A 21,645-nucleotide genomic window follows, 5' to 3' on the forward strand; every position below is an offset into this window, starting at 1 on the left:
CTCCCACGGTGTCCTCTGGCCCACAGAAGGAGGGCCCTTCTCCTCAGCCTCCAAGGCTGGGATTGCGAGCTCTGCCCCTGGACCCTGCGTCACTCCTCTGGCGGGCCGTCTCCACCCTAACCTTGGACCACGGCCCCTTGCCACCTGTGTCTCTGGGTATCCACAGCCCCACCTCTCATCCCACTCATACTTTCCCCTTGCAGCCCACACTGCTAGGACTCCTCATTCCCCCTTAGCCCCATGTCCTACACCCCCTCCCCCGAGGCCCTCTTCTAATCCCCACTCCTCTGGGTAGCAAAAAGGCCCTCAGCCCTCTCCCTCCACCCATGAACACCCCTGCCCTGGGGCCTCTTCCTGAGGGAGGGCCCCACACACACCCAGCCCTGCTGTCTCGTGCCACACTCATTACTCTCCTCCAGAACTACAAGCCCATAGAAGCAAGTCCTTCACACCGGCCTACCATGTGGTGGGCACATGGCAGGTGCCCACCACACCACAGCCTTCAGAAAGCAAAGCTGAGAATCTACTGGGTGGCCTGGCACTGGTGGGCGGCTGCCAATAGCTGCACTGCAGGGCCAGGATGGTGCTTGGGTGGGCAGTGGGAGGGCCTCTCCTCTGTGCCCCACATTCTAGGCCAGAGCCTGGCAGAAAGAGCACGGGCAGGCCCGACAAGCAAGCACGCAGCCCAACACTGCTGCCCACACCACTTCTGAATCTACCCAGCCAAGGTACTGGCCCACCAGACAGCTGGGGACACAGGCTCAGAGGAGGTAAGTCCAAGCTGCTCAGGGGAGAGGTGGAGCCGGGGCACTGACCTCCACACTGCCATCTGGGGACCACACACCCACCAGCACATCTCCTGTGTGTAACTGAGGCTCTCCCAGCCTTGCAGGAGCTGCTGACCTCAACTGGCCTGACCCACTTCGCAGAGCAGAGACCACCCACCCCTGCTTTTCAAGTGTTCGTGGGTGTCCCCCTGAAGGCCTCATTTCCTAGGAAGGCCCTGGCAGTCCACAGGAGCCAGGACCATGCCCAAGAAGGGGACTCAAGGCTTGGCCACACTCAAGACCAATAGAAAGTAGCCCCCGTCCAGGCACTCCGCTCCTGGCTCTTCAGGCAACCGGCTCTGCCTCATCGCGCAAGAGCCCTGGTTCGTCCCGGGATGAGACTAGGATGCGGACACCACACTCTGATGAAGGGCTCACAGGCAACTCAAGAAATACGTCAACAGGTTTTTATTTGCACGGGTGTGGGCTCTAGTCAAACAAGCCGAACCCCATGTCGTCATCTGACTCTTCTGACTCCTCCTTTTTCTCCTCCTTCTTCTCCTCTGCTGCAGGGAGAAAGAGCGTGGTGAGAAATGCCCACGGTGCAGGCCACACTCCCAGCAAAGACCCCAGTGTGTCTGCAGAGACAGCTGCCTGAGCCTCCACTTACCTGCGGCTGGGGCAGAACCCACAGCAGGAGCTGCAGCTCCTGGGGCAGCAGAGACGGCCACAGCCCCGCCAGCTGGCACGCTGGCCAGCTTGCCAATACCTACAGCAATCAGAAGGGAGAGATGAGACCACAGCAGGAGCCCGGCCTCAACGTTACTCAAGAGTAACGAGGGCTTCCCTGGTGGCGCAGTGGCTGAGAGTCTGCCTGCCAATGCAGGGGACGTGGGTTCGTGCCCTGGTCCGGGAAGATCCCACATGCCACGGAGCGGCTGGGCCCGTGAGCCATGGCCGCTGAGCCTGCACCTCCGGAGCCTGTGCTCCGCAACGGGAGAGGCCACAACAGTGAGAGGCCCGCGTACCGCAAAAAAAAAAAAAAAAAAAAAAAAAGTAACCAGACACTTAGTCCAATGTATTAGGATCCACGTCATAGGTTCCTGTTCTCCGACACAGGAGTCTGTTGCCACTGCTAGAAATTGGCTTCTAGGAGTCCCTCCAGCAGGGCTACAAGACCACAGCGCCCTACCCTGGAGGTAAGCTAGACAAACATGTTTACAATCAAGCAGGTAAAGTCCGCTGCCCCAGTGTCCAGCAGCGAGCTCACAGACCAGACTGTCTGCTGAACTGGCTTTGCCCCGTCACGGACCCAAGGACAGAAACAGCTCCCCAAGAGCTCAACTTCCAGACAAATCCCACATACTCCAGTCTGATACCACAGGGCAGGGGCCTGTGATCAGCCCTAGCACCCCAAGAAGGGGTGGAGAGACTTGTTTACAAAAGCCCAGTGAGAGCACGGGCGCCCTGTCCCGGAGCTGTCTAGAAGCGCCCACGGCTTGAGCCCACTGAAACCCCGCTCACTCCTCTGGGTAAGGCTTCTAGGGTGCTCTGGTCCACAAGCGAAACCTGGCAGGTCACAGGCTGACCGGCAGGAATTAGAATGGACCGTGAAAACGAAAGTCCAGGACAGAACCTCACCCTGGGCAATGACGTCCTCGATGTTCTTTCCGTTCAGCTCACTGATGACCTAAAAGAGAGGAGTGGCCTAGTTTACGAGAGGCCTACCATCACACCCCTGGACCCAGCACAGCCGTCACGACCGACGCAGGACAGGTGAACTGAGACGCCCTGCATGTAAAAACTAACACCAAAACTTACTGCTGAGAAAGGATGCAAAATATCTCACTTTACACTCAACACGTGTCAAAGTAACTTTCACCAAGTTGGGTAAAAAAAACAAGATCAAGATAAACGTCACCGCTTTCATTAAAAAAAAAAAATTACTAAGAAACCTTCAATTACACGTGACTCGTGTTTCTACTGAGCCACGCTGAGGTTTGGCTTCACCCCCACTTTTTCTTCTTTGGGGCTGTACCAGTACATCAAGGCAACCCCAAAACCATATGGGCTGGCAGAAATCAGCAGGAACCTACACTTTCCCAAACGGAAACGCCGGGTCGGGTAAGGGAGGGGTCCCCCTGTACGAAGTACAGAGCAGACCGGGGGCTTCGGGCCCCAGCGAGGCGGCTACCTTGTTGAGCCGGTCGTCGTCTGCCTCGATGCCCACGCTGTCCAGGATCTTCTTGATGTCCTTGGCGTTGGGGGAGGAATTGCCCCCGAGAGCGGCCAGCAGGTAGGAGGCAACGTAGCGCATCCTGCGGCGCGAGGAGAGGGCGGCGGCGTTACGGGGAGGCCTCCCGCCCCCACCCCGGCCCGTGCGCGGCCGCGCGTGGCTCGGTCCGGGGACCCCGCAGAGGCTCAGCTCGCGCCCTGCCCCGCCCGCCCTCCCTCCGCGGCACTCCCGGCCCGGCCCGCGCCCCGGCCTGCCCGCCCCACTAACTTGGCGGCGGCGGAGAAGCCTCGCGCGTGCGACTTCGGCGGCGTTAGGCACGGAAAGGAAGGCGCTGGTGCGGGGGGCGGGGATAATTCGCTACCCAGAAGCCTCCGGAACCTGCGCGCAGCGCCCCTTGAGGGCGCCTCCTAGTGATGTCAGACGGTGCGTAGCCCAGGAGGACGCAGGTGACGCCATTATCCCGTCTTGTCCCGCAGCCACCACCGCAAAGGCGAAAGGCAGTTCCGGGCCGCCTTCTTGTATACAGTGGGGTGAGTGCCCCTCGAGATCCCTGGGGGAAGCGGGGCAGAGCAAGACGCGAGTCCGAAGTGCAGCTTTTTTCCCTTTAGGGCTCCCAGGATGCCACGCGGCGCCTACAGCTCCCACCATGCAGCGCAGCCTTCACGCCCAGGACGCATCTCTGCGGGAGAGGCTGACGCGGCCGGCAAACTACGAGTCCCATGGTGCATGGCTACCGGAAGCGCGGTTTCGCTGCTGCCTGCGCGGGCCACACGTGGCCCGGGCGCTATTGCACTGGTCCAGCCCGCTGCCCTTCCGGGTCTCAGGTGGTTCCCAGACGCGGGAACAGGAGTTCGCTGTCCGGCCCGCCCAGTGGGGCGGGCGAGCTGCTCCGCGCGCTCACACCGCCGAACCGAGCCGCTGCTTCCCCCCAGCGCCTTGGTGGGAGCTCCGGCCGAAGCTGGGAGGCCCTGTCACCGCCGCCCCGAGGAGCGGAGCCAGGAGTGCCGAAGCCCGCGTGACTCCCCCCCTACCCCCTGCCCTGGCCTTGTCGGCTCGGGACAGATCTCAGGGTCCACACGGACGTAGCACACGTAGCACACGTCACTCATTCACTCTCCGTGTCAGGAACCCTGCTGCAGGCTGGCGTCAGTCCTGAGAGGGAACAGGCCCGGTTCTGCCTCCGCAGAACTCAGGTTCTAGTGCGCAGACACGCAAAGTAAATAAACGAGGCAGTCCCAGGCTGACACTGTCACGGGGCTGAAGGATGAGAAGGAGCCGGCCCTGCGAAGATGTGGGGCGAGCATCAGCCCCCAGGGGTCAGATGCAAAGGCCCAACTAAGGTGGCCGGAGATGGGTTCAGAGGCAGCAGCCAGCCCGTGCGGGCTCTGACAGCAGGTGAACCCGCGTGTTAGCGCCAAGCACTGGTTTGTTAACGCAAGCCACACGGTACCCTTATCGTATAGATGAAGTCAGACATAGAAAGGTTTTCTTGCTCGGGGTCACACAGCTGCGGTAAAGTGGGGAAACCGTTTGGGAAGGATGGGACTTTACTGCAATCACACAAGAAAGTGTTGTGATTGTTTTTATTTAAATTTTTAAATGGGAAAATAATACATAACGTAAAACTTACCATTTTAACCATGCAATTTAGGGACACTAGGTGCATTGACATTGTTGTGCAATCATCACCCCCATTTAGCTCCAGAACTTCTCAAACTGAACTCCATGCACATTAAGCAATAGCTCCCCATCCCCCTCCCCCAGCCCCTGGCCCCCACCGTTTTACGCTCCGTTTCTATGTATTTGACCGCTCTAGAGACTTTACGGAAGTGGAGTCATACAGCATTTGTCCTTTTGTGTCTGGCCCGTTTCTTTAGCGTAATGCTCTCAGGGTTCATCTAGGTTATAGCATGTGTCAGGATTTCAGTTCTTTTTAAGACTGGTGATTGGTTTTTTGTTTGTTTGTTTTAAATTCTTCTGGCAGCTATGTGGAAACTGAAGGGGGGATAGGAACTGGGGAGAATGGAGGCCTGGTGGGAACTGCCCATCCGGGTAGGAGGGATGGCGGTGGCTGGCGAGGGTGGAGGAAAGAGGGTGCACACGGTATCATTTGGGGCAGAACAGGCAGAAGCAGATGCGTTCATGTGTCCGTTTATAGGCATCGACTGTGCGGGGTGAGGAAGCGGGAGTGGGGAAGGTTCTCTTGAGAGTCAGACCTGGTTTGAGGTCCTTGGCTTTGGCACTCACCAGCTAGTGGCCTTGGGCAACATCTGATCTCTCGGAGCTGCCTTTTCCTTCCTTGTGAGATGCGGAAAGATAGGAGGCAGCATGTGAGGAAGTCCACTGCTGGGGGCATGTGCCCCACAGTGATCACCCTAAAAGGAGGGCCATTGCAGCTGGGGCCCAGGCTCTGCAGGGCTTGAGAGGAGGCCTTTGGGGCTGGCTGGGGCCATTCTCAGAGCTGTCCTCTGGCAGGAGGTGGGTGGGGCAGCAGCTTCGATCAGCACCCGATACCCCCTGCAGCCAGAGATCGCACTAGCTCATTTCAGCATGGGGCCGGGAATGCACAGCCCTAGAGCTGAGCGGGCCCAGGGCCCGAGAGAACCTCAAAGGTTGGGTTTGGTGGCGCGCAACGCGGGCCCTCCCACGGAAGGCTGGACGGCAGAGGCACGCAGGCCTACAGGAAGCTGAGCGCAGCAGGGCGGCGACCGGCGGAGGGCGGGCGGGCGGGGCGGGAGGGACACTGAGATCCCGGCCTGCGGACCCTCGCCGGACATGAGGCGAGCTTCCGATGCGGCGGGACCCGGAAACGCGCCGCCGGGAGCAGGTGACGCGCGGGCCGCGGGCGCGCCGTGGGGAGGGCGGCTCGGGGAGGGCGCGCTCTCCCGCCCGGGACCCTACCCGAGCGGTGGGGGCCGCGACTGCGCGGTGCACCGACCTCCTCCGCGGACCGAGGTGCGAGCTGGAAGTGGCGGGGAGCCCAGCTCCAGGCGCCAGGAAGTGGGGTCCGGTCCTTAGGAACCCCCTCACACTCACTGCTCTGACATACGCGGGCACGATCACCCGGCCCTTGCCTGCAACACTGGCCCCACGTGGTAGATGAGAGCCGGGACCTCTGGTCAAAGCCGAGGAATGTGAAGGTTGGAGGTGGGGCTGGACCCAGAGGGGGTGGGGGGTGGAATAGGACCTGACACCTCTAGGAGTCCCTTGTCAAGTTTCCAGATTTGGGACGTGAAGCCTCACTTTTCCCCTCTCCCTCAAGCATGTCCCCAGGCCCCTCTGCACACAGGTCTCCCTGCCTGCTGCCTTCCCAGCCTTGGGGAGTCCTATTCCCCGGCCCCATTGCAGCGATTATCTGTCCAGCAGCCTAGGCTTTGGGCTCTGGACCAGCTGGCCTGGCTCAAGAGCTCTCCCCAGCCAGAGTCCCCCTTCCTCTGGCTAGAGGACGCCCAGCCCCCTCCTACCCGCTCCTCCCCCTGACTCTGCAGCCTCCCTGGGCCCTGCCTGAGCAGGCCTGCCTGGCGAGCTGGGACATGTCTGGCCCCCGAGGACAGCCGGTGGGCGATGGCTGCAGAGGCGGAGGGGCTGGAGCCCGAGACAGCGGCTGTAGAAGATGCTGCAGGAGATGCTACAGATGCTGTGGATGCAAGGCTGGGGGCACCCCCTCTCCTGGTTGGGAACCGGCTGAGCCTGGACCTGTACCCCAGGGGCTGCCACCGGCTGCTGCACCTGTGTGCCCAGCAGGTCCGTCAGTTGCTGGAGGTGGAGTTCCTGCAGCTGAGTGGCCACGAGGACCCTCAGCTGCTGCAGGCCACCCTGGCCCGTCTGCCCTGGAGCCTGCCACGCCTCCGCTCCCTGGTCCTCAAAGGTGAGCACCACCTGGTCCCAGCCTCATCGCTGGCTCCTGCCTCTGCTTCTTGGTCCTGAAAGGCAAACCCCGGTCCCAGCCTCATCGCTGTTCTCTGCACAGCGCTACCCGACCCCTTTTACCCCGAGAGGAAGCTGGCTGAGCCTGGGCTCCTGGACCTGGCAGCTGCCAGTGGGGTCTCCAGCAGACCCCAGTGTGGGTATTTCTCCTGGGGTGGGTCACGGGTGGAGACTGTCAGCCGAGACGAGCCTGCGTTGTCTGTCGCTGCTCCCTTCATTTGCTGGTGACTCTCCAGTATCTGTGTCCATCTCTCGCTGTCTAAGCGGGGCTGGGGTGGAGGTCTGTGTTTCCATGCACCTATTTCCCTGGCTGGCAGGGCTGAGCTGGGACCTGGGACTCTGGCTCTGAAAGCCATGTCTGCCTTTCCCCCACCCAGGTGGGCAACATCGGGACGCTCTGGGTGCCTGCCTCCGGGGCTCCCTCGCCACGCTGCCCGCCAGCCTGAGTGGCCTAGCCCACTTGGCCCACCTGGACCTGAGCTTCAACAGCCTGGAGACATTGCCAGCCTGTGTCCCGCAGTTGTGTGGCCTGGATGCCCTCCTGCTGTCTCATAACTGCCTCTCAGAGCTGCCTGAGGCCCTGGGGACCCTCGCTGCCCTCACCTTCCTCGCTGCCACCCACAACCGCCTGCAAACGCTGCCCGCAGCACTGGGGTCCTTGTCCAGCCTGCAGCGCCTCGATCTCTCCGAGAACCTTCTGGATGCTCTGCCCCCTGAGATCGGAGGCCTGAGCAGCCTGGCCGAGCTCAACCTCGCCTCCAACCAGCTGCAGGGCCTCCCTGCCTCCCTTGGTGAGTCGCAGCCTTGGCTCCCTGGGCCTGATGGGCCTGATGGCCCATCGGCCACTGCCCAGCCTGCCCTGCCCCACAGCGCTCTCTCCTGCGCAGGGCCTCGTGCGCACAGGCTGCCACCTCGAGCCTTCGCCCCCCTCGCGGCCCTTGCTTGCCCCCCACTTCCCTGGCTGCTGAGGCTCCCTGTGTAGGCCGGCCCGAGCTCTCTCGTCCAGCCAAAGGGCGGAGACTGAAAGCGCGGGCGGCCTGGCCTGGCGCTGCAGGGCTGGGGTGGCCCTGTGCGGCCTCCGCGGGCCCTAAGCTGGCGCCCCTGCAGCGGGCCTGCGGTCCCTACGGCTCCTCGTTCTGCACAGCAACCTTCTGGCTTCGGTACCTGCCGGCCTGGCCCGTCTCCCGCTGCTCGCCCGGCTCGACCTGAGGGACAACCAGCTCCGGGACGTGCCCCCCGAGCTACTGAATGCCCCCTTCGTGCGCCTGCAAGGAAACCCCCTGGGTGGGCCTAGCCCCGGCCCCCACAGTCCTCCAGGTAGGCTCACTGGTGGGGACGGGGCAGACCACAGACAGGACGCAGGTGTCATCACCATCCTAACAGCCCATCTGTCCTTCCACAGGGACACCCGTGGTTCCAGAAATGCCCAGACTGTTGCTGACTTCAGATCTGGACAGGTACGGTGTGGAGGAGGGGCCGGGCTGCAAAAGCGTCTGTCCACCCTGTCACCCTGTCCACCTGCCCATGCCGTGGGGGTCTCCTAGAGTTGCCCAGGGCGCCAGACTCAGACATGTGGGACCCTGCTGCGTCTGACCCGATGTCCACCCTGTCTCCCTCAGCTTCGCCGTGACCCCCCTAGGCTGCTCTGTGACCCTGGCCTGCGGTGTCCGCCTGCAGTTCCCTGTGGGAGCCACTGCTACCCCTGTTACCATCCGCTATCGACTGTGGCTGCCAGAGCCCCGCCTCGTCCCTCTGGGTCCCCACGACTCTCTGCTCAGTGGTGTCCTGGAGCTGCAGCCCCACGGGGTGGCCTTCCAGAAGGTGCGGCCGGGGCGGGTCGGGGCAGGTGAGGAGGGCCCCGCCGTGGCCCTGGCACTCACAGCACCCTTGCCTGGCAGGACGTGGGCCTGTGGCTGCTCTTTGTGCCCCCCCGGGCCCGGCGTTGCCGTGAGGTGGTGGTCAGGACCCTGAGTGACAATAGCTGGAGTGACCTGGAGACCCACCTGGAGGAAGAGGCGCCCAAGGTGAGGGCTGTCCAGGCCCATCTGGGAAGGGAGCATCTCTGCCCTTGCCTAACTGTCCCCCCCCCCATGCCCGGCAAAGCCCCGACCCTGTCCCTCTGCCCCCCCCATGCCCGGCGAGGCCCCTGACCCTGTCCCTCTGCCCCGCCCATGCCCGGCGAGGCCCCTGACCCTGTCCCTCTGCCCCCCCCATGCCCGGCGAGGCCCCTGACCCTGTCCCTCTGCCCCCCACACGCCCAGCGGCTCTGGGCTCGCTGCCAGGTGCCTCACTTCTCCTGGTTCCTCGTGGTTTCGCGCCCTGTGTCTGACGCCTGCGTGGTGCCACCAGAGGGGACATTGCTGTGCTCCTCAGGACATCCTGGGGTCAAGGTCACATTCCCCCCTGGGGCCACTGAGGAGCCCCGTCATGCCTGCATGCAGGTACGGGCAGGGCAGCTGCCACGGGTGGCGGGTGGTGCCTGGGCACAGAGGTGATCGCTCGGGTGCCCTCTGCTCCAGGTGGTGCGCGTGGGCAGCAGAGAACTGCCGGCCCTGCTGGGAGAGCCTGAGGCGGCCGCCAGCCCCCTGCTCTACCTCTCCCAGAGCGGCCCCCCAAGCTTCCTTCGGCCAGTCACCGTGCAACTGCCTCTGCCCCCCGGCGTCACAGGTGAGAGGCGGCTGTGTGGCCTCCTGGACTTGTAGCCACGGGGTGGGGGGAACAGTGCTCAGAAGGGGGGCCCCGGGCAGGGACGCCTCAGCCTGTGGCCCCCTGCCACCCACAGGCCTGAGTCTGGACCGCTCGCACCTGCACCTGCTGTACCGGGCCCCTCCCGCGGCCACCTGGGACGACATCACGGCGCAGGTGGCACTGGAGCTCACCCACCTGTATGCTCGCTTCCAGGTCACGCACTTCTCCTGGTCAGTGCCCCCTCCCTCCGCCTCTTTGGTCCCCCACCCCTGCCCCGGCCTGTGCACTCCGCTCACCCCCAGCCTTCCCAGGTACTGGCTCTGGTACACCACCAAGACCTGCGTGGGGGGCCTGGCGCGGAAGGCCTGGGAGCGGCTGCGGCTGCACCGCGTGAGCCTCATCGCGCTGCAGAGGCGCCGGGACCCCGAGCAGGTCCTGCTGCAGTGCCTGCCCCGCAACAAGGTGGGGGCGGGGGCAGAGGGCTGGGAGGGCGGGGTGGGGGCCAGGGGGCCAGGTCAGGGCATTGGGCTCCCAGCCAGTGGGTCGCCCCTGCAGGTGGACAGCACCCTGCGGCGGCTGCTGGAGCGCTACCGTGGCCCGGAGCCCTCAGAAACCGTGGAGATGTTTGAGGGTGAGAAATTCTTCGCTGCCTTCGAGAGGGGCATCAACGTGGATGCCGGTAGGCCCCCGCCCCCAGAGAAGGGACCCTGGGGTCTGCCCCCACAGTCCCTGCTGAGCCCACCCCCTGCCCCCAGACCGTCCAGACTGTGTGGAGGGCAGGGTGTGCTTCGTCTTCTACTCACACCTGAAGAACCTGAAGGAGGTGTACGTGACCACAACGCTGGACCGGCGGGCTCAGGCCGTGAGGGGCCAGGTGGGCCAACGGGGTAGGGCCCCCGGGCTGCCTGGGCCGAGGCCAGAGCACGGAAGCCCGCCTCATCCCACCCACAGGTGTCCTTCTACCGAGGAGAGGTGCCAGAGGAGGTACCTGAGGAGGCGGAGGCTGCTCGGCAGAAGAGGGCTGCAGACGCCCCGTGGATGGCCACTCTGCCCCTCAAGCTGCCGGTGCGGCCTGGCGGGGGAGCGTGTGTGAAGGGGGAAGGGGGCGGCCAGGGGTATGGGCCGGAGCCGGGGGCGGGGCTGGGGCTCACTGCCACTGCGTCCTCCCCACAGAGACTGCGGGGATCCAAGGGCCCAGGGCAGGGGGCTGGCCTCTCCCTGGCACCTCTGAACCTGGGCGACGCCGAGACTGGGTTCCTGACACAGAGCAACCTGCTAAATGTGGCCGGGCGCCTGGGCCCTGACTGGCCAGCCGTGGCCCTGCACCTGGGTTTGCCGTACCGTGAGCTGCAGCGCATCCGGCATGAGTTCCGGTGCGTTCTTTTGCGCCTCCCTTCCCGCTGCTGGCCTGCCTACTGGAGGCTGGCTGAAGTTCTGTCCAGGGGAGGTGGGGGCAGGGCAAACAGTCAGGAAAGGGAGGGTCTGGCCGCCCCTGGCCCAGGGAGGAAGGAACCCATCTTGGGAGGGTGGTCCTGGGCCGGGCCCCTCCCTCACCGTTCCCTGTTCCCCCAGGGACGACCTGGATGGGCAGATCCGCCATATGCTCTTCTCCTGGGCTGAGCGCCAGGCCGGGCAGCCAGGGGCTGTGGGGCTCCTTGTGGAGGCCCTGGAGCAGAGTGACCGGCGGGACGTGGCCGAAGAGGTGCGAGCTGTCTTGGAGCTTGGCCGCCGCAAGTACCAGGAGGGCATCCAGCGCACAAGCCTGGCCCCCGGGGACCTCGGCCCACCTGGCTCTTCAGCATCACGATCCCCCGAGCCTGCCCAGACCTAGAACCTACCGACTTTGGGCTGGTCCCTGACATCCTCTGGCCAATGGTTAGATGCTCCCACTTTCAAACTTGCCCTGGGTATGGGGCCAGTGACCCTCTCCTCCTTGTGTAACAAACGTGCACCATCCTGGCTGCTGTCTCAGAGCTCAGTTTATTTGCTGGGTGGAGAGACAGGTGGAAGGCACGGGGAGGCCAGATCAGAGGCCTGGCCCCTGCTGTGAGGGGGCCTGTGCACAGGCTTCCCCACAGCCCTCGCTCCTGCCTGTCTCCGGCCCAGCGCCTCCTCTTGGTCCTGATCTCTGGGAGACAGGGGGCCCCAGCTACAAAGTAAGGGCTGCAGCCCCGATGGATACAAAGTCACCCTGTGCGGGATTGCACATCTGCCCTTTGGTGGCGGTGAGGGGGGGGGCTTGGCCAGTTCAGTCCCCTCCCAGCACCGCTCCTCCCCTAGGACACCTCGTCCCAGCGCACCTCGCCATCCGCTGGCCCAACGGGAGTAGTCCCTGGTCACTGGCCCATGCACGGGCGCGAGGCCGGACACGCAGGGAAGACCCTTGGGGACCTAGTGTGAGGGCTTGGCGCTGGGCTGTGGCCCGCCGGGCGCAGTGGCCGCGGCGGCCAGGAGAGGGAGCCGGAGGCCGCGAGCGGGCCGAGGACCGGGGGCGGAGCGCGCGCGGCGCCGAGCGGACGCGCCCCCGCGCTTAGGTGAAGCCGGGCGCGCGGCGCGGCGGGGAGGCGAGAGCGGCGGCGGCGGCGGCAGAGCGCGCGGTGAGTGCCCGCGGGGCGGCTCCCATCCGCGGCGCCCACCCGAGTGTAGCCCGGCTGCGGGGGCGAGGGGCACCACGACGGCTGTGGGAGGTGACATCTGCCCGGACGAGGCGGCTCCTGCGGGGCCCGCGCCGGCGGATGCTGCGACCCGCTGCCGCTGGAGTGTGGGAGGCCGTGCTCGGCCCCGGGCGGTGCCGGGCGCGCTCCCCGCGCACACGTGTCCCCGCGGGGTAGGAGACGGGGGCCGGTGGCCAAGGAACAGAAGCCCGGCCGTAGGGGGGACACACGTGGGGCCCTGCTGGACGTATGGGGACACGTGCTTGGCTGGAGTCGCCATCGCCTGGAGGGGGACAGCGTGGCGGTCCGGGCCCCGTCCGGACCCCCTCCAGCGAGACGGGGAGTTGAGCCAGCCTCCAAGCGGAGCCCTGAACTCCCACCCCGCGCCGCCTTTGTCACCGGCTTGGCGCCCCTCCAGACGGCTGGACAGAAAGCACCTCCCCGGGGGGGAAGGCGCTGGGGAAGATTGAATGGGGAGCAAATGGCCAGTCGCAGACTCTGAGCCTCACCCCCATTGCCTTTTTTGGGGGTGGGGGAGCTCAGCGGCTTCATTTGTGGGAGATTTTACCTCTGGAGGGCCTGGAAGCAGCAGCATCGTCCTGTGGGTGGTCCCTGTGAGCTGCGGTGTCCACAGCCTTGCCTGCAATCCCAGTTTACCAGGCTGCGGGGAACCGGAGGGGGTACAGGGAGGGCTGACAGCCCTGGGGCCTCAGTCCTGGCTGGGGCTGCCAGGTTTCTATGGCAACATGGGGGCGCAAGGGGAGGGCCCTCCAAGCTGTCTCATGAGCAGGGTGTGAGAACACTGAGTGAGGACAGAAAAAGGAGCATTCAGGGTCCGGAGGACCCCTTGCCAGTCGTCTCCCGGCAGAGCCCACTGCCCCCACTGTTCTCAGTTCTGCAACCGTCTTCCCCATTCCAGCCGGCAGAGTGTGATGTGGGACCCCAGGGCTGCCTGTCTTCCTGGGACAGCTGCTCCCCTCCCCACCTTGGATAGTCTGTCTGACTTCCGGGGCCCCCATCACCCAGATGTCCCTTACCCCAGATGGGAGGCAGGGCTCACTCAGTCCCCATAGGGCAGGATGTGGACCTTGCCCCCAAGGGTCTGGTACAGCGGAGAGAGACGGCTGTGGCCAGTCTACACCTGGAGGGTGGGGGAGGGTGGGGGTGGGAAGAGAGGGTCAGGTTGAAGTGCAGAGGTCAGACTCCTCTCTGCAGGCTGGGGCACGGAGAAGCAGGTCCTGGCACTGAGGCCCTGGGCGAGTGGGGGGGGTGCAGCTTGGCTGGGCAGAGGGCTCTGGGAGTGCTGGTTCCCATGCCCTCTGGACCTGCCAGGTGAACAGGCCCATGGGTGGCAACCAGTAGGCTCTGAGGCCCAGCCACCCCCTCCCTGGCCTTTCCAGCAGACAAGCATGTCTTTCTCTGCTCCAGCGTGAGTTTTCCCTGAAGTTCACCTTCCCCAAAAAGACCCACAAGTCCCACAGGCACGAGTGGACACAGACCCATCTCCACCCCATGGCATCAGATCCCCCATGCCTGGGCACAGAGAGAGCCCTATCCTTGGGGTCCCGGGGCCCTAGGCAGATCCAGCCTGCAGGCTGCAGACTGAAACCCATAGGGCAGCTGGGGGCACGGTGGTCAGGGGCTGGGGTCCCTGGGAACCGGTTGCGTGGCTTGGCTGGGTCAGCCCGAGTCTGACCCACTGCCCCACGGGCTGGCGGGGGCTTCGAGGCCAGTCCCAGCCTCCCAGAAGCTGTCACACCCCCTTCTGGTCCCTTCTCCCACAGGGGCAGGGAGCCTCATCCCGCCCAAAGTGAAAGAGAAAGTCACCACCCCCCTCAGGCCCGCCCCGCCCCGCCCCGCCCCACAGCCAATCCCCGCAGCCGGCACCGCCCTCGGCCACTGGATCTCCTCCGCCCGCCCGCGGGCTGTAGTCGCGGAGGAGGAGCCGGTCCGGTGCACCTTGGGGTGAGCGGGACCGCGGTGGGGGGCGGAGGGGCTGATGAGGAGGCAGGGGACATCCCGGCCCAGGAAAGCTGGGTGAAGGTCACCAGTTCTCGGGGGGGCGACAGGTGTGAGCCAGCCGTGTGACCCTGGGTGGCAGCGCTTCGGGTGGGAGCCTGTGACAGCTGGCCTCTGAGGGGGCCACAGTGGGGGGGAGGACCCCACAGCCCAGTTTTTATGGCTGTGCCCCTGCATAGGAGGCCCCCGAGGCTGGCTCTGGCTCCCCAACCCTGCCCCTAGAGAGAGGGGCCTCTTGTCTCTGCACCCCTGGAGTAGCTGGGGGACTGGCCCCAGGGAGCCTCGGAAGGTCAGCCATCCCCCTCCCAGAGGTCCTGGTCGCTGGGTTCCTCCGTGTGTGTGGGTGTGTTGGGTGTGAGTCTGGGGGTGAAGTTCCTGGGAGGGTGGGCACAGGGCTGGCTGTGGCTGTGCTGGCGCTTCTCCGGTCACCAGGGGAGCGGATGGTCTGGGGGTCCAGCGTGGAGTTGCCACGGGAGTGGGGGCATCTACCGGGCAGCTGTGAGCTGAGCCCTAGAGTGGACCCTGGGGCACTCTCACCCCCCTCCTGAAGAGGGCAGGTGCCCGCTGCCTCTGCTCAAGGATGGGGGCCGTCACAGCCCAGTCTAGGGGCGCCCTGCCCGGCGTGTTGGCCCCGTCCCCTGCTGCTGCCTCCCCAGCGGCGCCTGGCCCTTTAAAGGGCTCCGCGCACGTGAGCGAGCGAGCGAGGCCAGCTGGGAGTACGCAGCCGGTGGGGGCGCCTTGAGGGGAAGCCGGGTGGCCCAGGGATGGGGCCAAGGGGCAACGGTTCGCCGCACACTGCGCGCCCAGGACGTGCGGAGGGCCCCAGCCTGGGAGGGGGCGCTGGGGGGAGGGCTCGGTGCCCCTTCAGGAGACCTGGGAGGGAGGCTGGGGGGGCTTACTCCTCTGGGGTGCCTCTGAGCCGTGGCTCTGCCCACCCCCGCTGATCCCAGTTCCCTCTTTCTTCTAGGACAGAAGTGTTGGTTTTCAAGCTCCCCTGGAAGTAGAGGACCGCCCCTCCCCCTCCTCCAGCACCACCTCCGCTGTCTGGTATCCACCTCTGCGGCTCCTACCTGAGTGCTCCCGAGTTAAATGGCCGATAAGCAGATCAGGTCAGAACCCCACCCAGCCTCACCCCACCCCTGTCCTCCCCTCCCCGCCGACCTATGGCCCAGGAGGTCGTCCTGACACTCCCTCCGCCCACACAGTCTGCCAGCCAAGCTCATCAATGGCGGCATCGCTGGGCTGATCGGGGTCACCTGCGTGTTCCCCATCGACCTGGCCAAGACGAGGCTGCAGAACCAGCAGAATGGCCAGCGCCTGTACACCAGCATGTGAGCCTGCGGGGGGGCGGGTAGCAGGCGTGGAGCCATGGGTGTGGGGCAGACTTCTGCGCTCGGCGCCTGTATCCCCCCATCCCGTTAAACCAAAGGGGAAACTGAGGGGGGCAGGCTGGGGGAGCGCCTCCCTGGGTCAGGGCTGGGGCCGTTGCTGGATGCCAGACTGATCCCCTGCCCCCCCCCCCCGGGCTGTAGGTCTGACTGCCTCGTCAAGACCATCCGCTCAGAGGGCTACTTCGGGATGTACCGCGGTGAGGCTGGGACGGGGCAGGCCTGGGTAGCACCCTCCTGCAGCCCCAGAGGGGTCCTACCGTAGCGGCGGGGAGGCAGGTGGGAAGCCAGGGCAGGGCGGCGTACCTGTGCCGGGTGTGACGGTGTGGACCTGTCCCGTGGGGGCTGCTGCACTTGCACCGGGGGTCATCAGCCGGGCCCTGGGTGCTGGGGGGACGGGGGGTGGGATCTCTGGGGCACGGCAGTTCTCAGCCCCGTCCCCCACTCACTACCAGTGCACAGCATGGCAGGACACTGTCTCTACCACAGTGGCCGCAGCCCCCTCCCCTGCCTCCCGGGACGGGTGGGACCCTGTCTGTGCCAGGAGATTGGGAGGGATGGGGTCGTTACTGCAAAGCAGCTTAGGAGACAATCTCCAAGCCTGGATTTGCCCAGATGCTGTGCAGCCCTGAGTCCTCGCCGCTGAGAGGGGCTCGCCACTGCCTCCCCAGCTCTGACCCGCGCCAGGCCGGACGTGGCCTTACCCAGAACCCCAATGCGAGCACGTCTGTAGCCCAGGGGAGGTGTCCCTCAGGGAGGCCGCCCACTGGACTGGGAGGGTTACGGGGGAGGCTGAGCAGAAAGCCCGGAGAAGGCACTGCCTGGCCCGCCGGTCCCGCCCCTGCCAGGCACAGATGTGGGCGAGAGGGCAGGACACAGCCCAGGAGTGACGGGGGGCGGGCTTTGTCAACTGGGAGGCGAGTGCTGGTGGAGAGCCTCCCCAGCCCAGGCCACTGACCTGTCTGTGCTCCCCCGTGTACCAAACAGGAGCCGCCGTGAACCTGACCCTCGTCACCCCCGAGAAGGCCATCAAGCTGGCAGCCAATGACTTCTTCCGATACCAGCTCTCCAAGGACGGGTGAGGGGCTCGGCCGGCTGCTGGGGGCCAGGGTCGTGAGGGGGAGGGGTCTGTGCTTCCAGACAAAGGATGAAGGCTCTGTCCTCCTGGGGGCCCCTCACCCTGACCTTGCAGGGCCCCCTCCTCCTCCTTCCCCTCCCTCTCCTCCCCCTCCTCCTCCTTCCCCTCCCTCTCCTCCCCCTCCTCCTCCTCCCCCTCATCCTCCTCCCCCTCCTCCCTCTCCTCCCTCTCCTCCCCCTCCTTCTCCTTCCCCTCCCCTCCTCCTCCTCCCCTCCTCCTCCCCTCCTCCTCCCCTCCTCCCCCTCCTCCTCCCCTCCTCCCCCTCCTCCCTCTCCTCTCCTCCCCCTCCTCCTCCTTTCCCTCCTCCCCTCCCCCTCCTCCCCTCCCCTCCCCCTCCTCCCCTCCCCTCCCCCTCCTCCCCCTCCTCCTCCTCCTCCTCCTCCTCCTCCTCCTCCTCTGTCCCCAGATGCTGAGTCAGTGGTGCCCAGGCCCCAGGGGTCCTTGGCCCCCAGCCACTGCCTGCTGCCCCTTGTAGGTTGGGATTTGGGGGGCACTGACCAGTTTTCCCCATCACCCAAGGGTGGGGCTGAAAGGCCAGTAGTCCCTTGGAGAACTGGAACTGCCCCCCCACTGCATTTCTCTTTGCTCAACAACGGCCCCTTGGCCCTTCCCTGGCCCTGCCAGGAGCCATCTGTCAATTGGGCTCAGCGCCTGTTGCTGGAGAGCCTGGAGGGTGTCTGAGGCTGCGGAGGTCTGTACCCCACAGGGCTGCCTCCGCCTCCACCCCTCCCATGCCCCCTCACTCCTGGGCGCACTGGGAGGCCCCCGGGGCCTCTGACTCTTCCTTGCAGCCCCACCCTCTTTGCTACAGGCAGAAGCTGACCCTGTTCAAGGAGATGCTGGCGGGCTGCGGGGCCGGCACCTGCCAGGTGATCGTGACCACCCCCATGGAGATGCTGAAGATCCAGCTCCAGGACGCGGGCCGCATTGGTGAGGGCGGGGTGGCAGGGCAGCTGGGCGGGAGAACTAGCCAGGCCCCTGCCCTGCCGCCACCGCGTGCCTCGCGCCGAGAGGGAGACCAGCAGGCCGGCCCCTTTCTCCCCAGCCGCCCAGAGGAAGACCCTATCTGGCCAGGCCCAGCTTTCTGGCCGGGGGGGTGCCCAGCCCCCCGTGGAGCCTCCAGCTGCACCCCGGCCCACAGCCACTCAGCTGACCCGGGACCTGCTGCGGAGCCGCGGCATCGCCGGCCTCTACAAGGGACTGGGGGCCACGCTGCTCAGGTAGGGGGGCAGGGAGGGTTGGGGGCGGCCCGCCCACCTGCCCCCCACCTCCCAGCCAGTCACCACCGCCCTCCTTCCGCAGGGATGTCCCCTTCTCCATCGTCTACTTCCCCCTCTTTGCCAACCTGAACCAGCTGGGCCAACCGGCATCTGGGGAGAAGTCTCCTTTCTACGTGTCCTTCCTGGCCGGCTGCGTGGCTGGGAGCGCGGCTGCCGTGGCTGTCAACCCCTGTGATGGTCAGTGCCCAGGCCTGGGCCCGGGTTGGGGACGGGGCTGAGGAGTGGGGTCGGCGGTAAGGGGCCCACACTGACCCGCACGCTCCCTGCAGTGGTGAAGACCCGGCTCCAGACGCTCCAGCGCGGCGTCAACGAGGACACCTACTCGGGGTTCCTGGACTGCGCCAGGTGGGTGAGCCCCCGGGGGGTGTGGGGCGGGGGTAGGGCGGCCCCAGCCCTGCAGCTCTGACCCCCCTCCCCCGACAGGAAGATCTTGCGGAACGAGGGCCCCACAGCCTTCCTGAAGGGTGCTTACTGCCGCGCCCTGGTCATCGCCCCGCTGTTCGGCATTGCTCAGGTGGTCTACTTCCTGGGCATCGCCGAGACCCTGCTGGGGCTGCCGCGAGTCCAGCCCTGAGCCCGGCAGCCACCCCACGCCCTCCAGCTGAGCGGGACCAGAGTGGGGCCAGAGCCAGGCAACGCACCCGGATGATGCGAGAGCCTCTCCCCACATGGACGTGGGGGTGGGGGGAGAGGAAGGGGTGCAGGGTCCACACGGTGTGCACACGTGGGCCTGGTGGGGTTCTGCCTGCACGACCGCTGGGATCAATGTCTTATGTAGAAAACTCAGAAATCTTTACATTCCTGGAGCCAGCCCTGCCCACCTTGGCCCCCCCCGAACACCCCCAGGGACAGAGCTGGTCTCTGGACTGGGGGCCCCCAGGCCTGGGCTGGGCAAGCTGGACCCTCCCTTCCAGTCTACCAGCTCCCGTCCCCGAGGCTTGGCCCCTAGTCCACAGAGGGGACCCTGCACAAACCTATTTATTAACTTGCTGAGCACAAGTGGCTTTGTCCATCCCTCCGTCTGTCCGTCCAGCCTCCCCTGCTGCTGTTCTCGCCTTGGCCAGCCTTGCGGGAGGATTGGGCTCTCCTGCCCCCCATATTGAGCCAGGAATCCTAGGCTGGGGGTCACCCTGCGTTCTGACTCCCAGGACAGGTTCCCCGCCCCCACCGTGGGACCCAGCCTCCTTCCTGCTAGGCCCCTCGGCCTCCAGCCCAGGCTGGGGACCCAGAGCGTGTGAAGTCGGGGCGCATGTACGAATGTTGTGGGGAGTAGCTGTTGTGGTGGAGTTGCTGGCTTGGCCCCTCAGGGATGGGGCTGCCGGGGAGACTGCTGCCTTTCCCCACGTGGCCAGGCGCGTGCGCGTGCGCGTGTGCGCGCGCGCACACGTGCTGTGTGTGCCCTAGACTCCCCACTGCCCCCGTCCAGAAATTCATTTCTCCGGCCTGCCCGCTCCTGCTGCACCTTCAGTAGACCCCTCTTCGGAGACCACCACCCTGGTGCAGGATTGGCCCTAGGGGAGGGCAGGCACGAGGACCAGTCTGCAGCCTGGGAGCGTGTGCTCCTCTTGCAGGGTGCCAGGAGCTGCCCCTCCAGTCTTCCCAGTGCCCACATTGCTCTCTGGGCCTCTGCATACGGCCCCCCCAACAATTAGTAAAGCTCCGCCCTCCCAGCGTCCCCCCCCCCACTGATATTGTGAATGGAGGCAGAGGCTCACCCTGCCCTGCCCTGTCCCCAGCCACGTGATCGTGTTGGTGATTGGTCTGACGTGCCGGTGCTGTGTTCCCCCACCCCCCGGGCCCCCTCCCTGGGGGCCCCTCCCAGTGACACTACCTGGGGCTCAGGCCTGGGCCCCGCAGTTTGCGGTTGCTCCTGGGAGCTGCCCTCTCCCGTCACATCTGTACCTTGGAAGCTGCTGCTGCTGCTGCTTACAGAATTATATATTTTTTCTTTCGAATTCAAGAGTTTTAAGAAGTTGTAACTTTTTGTGTCTTGTCATGTAAGAAGATAAATAAATATTCTAAGTAGATGCCTCTTCTCTGAGACTCTGGTAGGGGTGACGAGGGGAAGGGCGCCCTCCTCTTCTGGTAACTGGCTCCCCTCACCTGGCAGTCCTGGGTCCGTCTGCCCACCCACTGACGGGCACACTGGCTGGAGGGGGTCCTGGGCGGAGTGGCCTCCTGACTCCCTCACAGTCTGGGATGGGGTTGCCAGCCTCAGCCCCTCACCTCCCTGACTCTAAGCTGCCCTTGGGATCAAAAGCGGAGCTGGGTTTGGGGGCCCCAGAGGTCTCAGCCAGCTCGGGGAGCTGTGGTGGCCGAGAGCAGGTGGGCGGGGCCAGCGCTGATGCGGTCCCGCCCCCCTTCCTGCGCCGGAAGCAGTGCATTGTGGGAAACTCCCAGTCCTTCCTCCGCAGCCGCCGCCCGCCGCCCGCCGCCCGCCGCCCGCCGCCCGCCGCCCGCCGCCCGCCGTGGTCCCGCGGAGAGCGCGCTGCGCCGAGGTGGGAGCGCCGGGAGCAGCAGCGTAAGGCGGCGGCGACTCCGCGGCCTGGGGTCTGGGGTGGGGTGGGGGCGTTGGGCCCCGCAGGAAGAAGCAGCGGTTCTCCGCTATGAAGGTCACCGGGGGCCCTCCGGGGCCCTTGCTCTCTTGGGCACAGCGGCCTGCAGGGGGAGGGGTAGCCGGGTGACGTTAGTATGAGCCAGAAATAACCAAGGGTCTGGGGGAGGTGGAGAGTGGACCCCATGCCCTTTGCAAACTTGATGCCCAGCAGCTGGGTGCCCCTCCAGAGTGGCAGGGGTGAGGGGCTGCTGGGGTTCCCCGGGAAGTAGGACAGCAGCTGGGCCTCTCATCAGGACACCCACATCACGCCGTGACCTTCAGGCGACCTTCACTGTGGTTAGTGTGCATTGCCAGGGTGGGGACCTGGGGCTGCCACCCCCCACGCAGGCTCCCTCTCCCTGAGGGTTGAGGTGGGAGTTCTCAACCTCCTGGAGAAGCAGCGGACCGCCGGTGTCCGGGTGTCCAGGGAGGGAAGACTCAGGTCCAGAGTGACGAGGCCCCCAGTCCCCCTGCCCTCCCCAAACATTGAGGATCTGGGCCAGGCCTTCCCTACAGCCCAGAGCCCCCATCCTCTGCCTGGCCCAGATTCGGGGGTGCTGAGGCTGATGACAGGGCGCCTGCCGACCCCAGACTCACACCAGGGATTCCCTCCACTCCCAGAGGCAGGCGTGGCCTCAGGGTCACGGAGGACTCCCTGCTCTTAGGCCGGAGCAGGCAAGGCCGGTCATGGGGGTGGGTGCCCGGCGCTGGGGGGAGTAGATGGCTGGCTGGGAGGCACAGGCCTGTCACTGCCACCCTGCCTTCTCCAGCCTTCTGAGAAGACACCCTGGTTTTGTCACATCCAGGTCCTGGCGGCCTGGGGCCCATTCCTACCCCACCAAGGCGCAAGAGCCCAGACTCTGGGCTCCCACCCTGCCCTGGCTCCCCCCCAGCCCACCCAGCCCTGAGAAGGGTATGCAGTCAGTTCTGCCCAGGCCCACGGGGCTGCTGT

The 21,645-nt window shown here is 65.6% G+C and overlaps 3 protein-coding genes across 5 annotated transcripts; 2 read left to right on the forward strand and 1 right to left on the reverse strand.

Moving 5' to 3' along the window:
* Positions 1–1,220: 1,220 nt before the first annotated feature.
* RPLP2 (ribosomal protein lateral stalk subunit P2) lies at positions 1,221–3,417 on the reverse strand. The gene is made up of 5 exons (XM_082660991.1): positions 3,271–3,417; positions 2,962–3,085; positions 2,409–2,457; positions 1,438–1,536; positions 1,221–1,333 (listed from the first exon to the last, which is right to left on the reverse strand). Exons 2-5 carry the CDS (start codon positions 3,082–3,084, stop codon positions 1,257–1,259), a joined length of 348 nt encoding a protein of 115 aa, XP_082517117.1. The 5' UTR covers position 3,085; positions 3,271–3,417; the 3' UTR covers positions 1,221–1,256.
* A 2,410-nt stretch (positions 3,418–5,827) lies between these two features.
* On the forward strand, positions 5,828–11,561 carry PIDD1 (p53-induced death domain protein 1). The gene is made up of 15 exons (XM_082661158.1): positions 5,828–6,143; positions 6,558–6,871; positions 7,308–7,721; positions 8,038–8,247; positions 8,333–8,387; positions 8,550–8,751; positions 8,829–8,954; positions 9,192–9,371; positions 9,450–9,597; positions 9,713–9,848; positions 9,930–10,080; positions 10,174–10,297; positions 10,374–10,492; positions 10,570–10,991; positions 11,191–11,561. Exons 2-15 carry the CDS (start codon positions 6,568–6,570, stop codon positions 11,447–11,449), a joined length of 2,850 nt encoding a protein of 949 aa, XP_082517284.1. The 5' UTR covers positions 5,828–6,143; positions 6,558–6,567; the 3' UTR covers positions 11,450–11,561.
* A 2,648-nt stretch (positions 11,562–14,209) lies between these two features.
* Positions 14,210–20,104, forward strand: SLC25A22 (solute carrier family 25 member 22). 3 transcript variants are annotated; one of them, XR_014297145.1, is made up of 11 exons: positions 14,210–14,237; positions 15,259–15,400; positions 15,497–15,622; positions 15,824–15,879; positions 16,667–16,757; positions 17,442–17,508; positions 17,629–17,747; positions 17,863–18,037; positions 18,120–18,274; positions 18,367–18,442; positions 18,521–18,584. XR_014297145.1 is itself a non-coding variant. In XM_082661230.1 (10 exons), exons 2-10 carry the CDS (start codon positions 15,381–15,383, stop codon positions 18,669–18,671), a joined length of 969 nt encoding a protein of 322 aa, XP_082517356.1. In that variant the 5' UTR covers positions 14,210–14,237; positions 15,259–15,380; the 3' UTR covers positions 18,672–20,104. The 3 variants fall into 3 exon arrangements, 2 of the variants coding, with proteins under 2 accessions (XP_082517356.1, XP_082517357.1); XM_082661230.1 differs by lacking the exon at positions 17,442–17,508 and having other exon boundaries at positions 18,521–20,104; XM_082661231.1 differs by lacking the exons at positions 14,210–14,237; positions 15,259–15,400; positions 15,497–15,622 and having other exon boundaries at positions 18,521–20,104.
* Positions 20,105–21,645: the final 1,541 nt, after the last annotated feature.

This window comes from Grampus griseus (genome assembly GCF_964374135.1).
Source record: "Grampus griseus genome assembly, chromosome: 8".
NCBI lineage: Eukaryota > Metazoa > Chordata > Mammalia > Artiodactyla > Delphinidae > Grampus > Grampus griseus.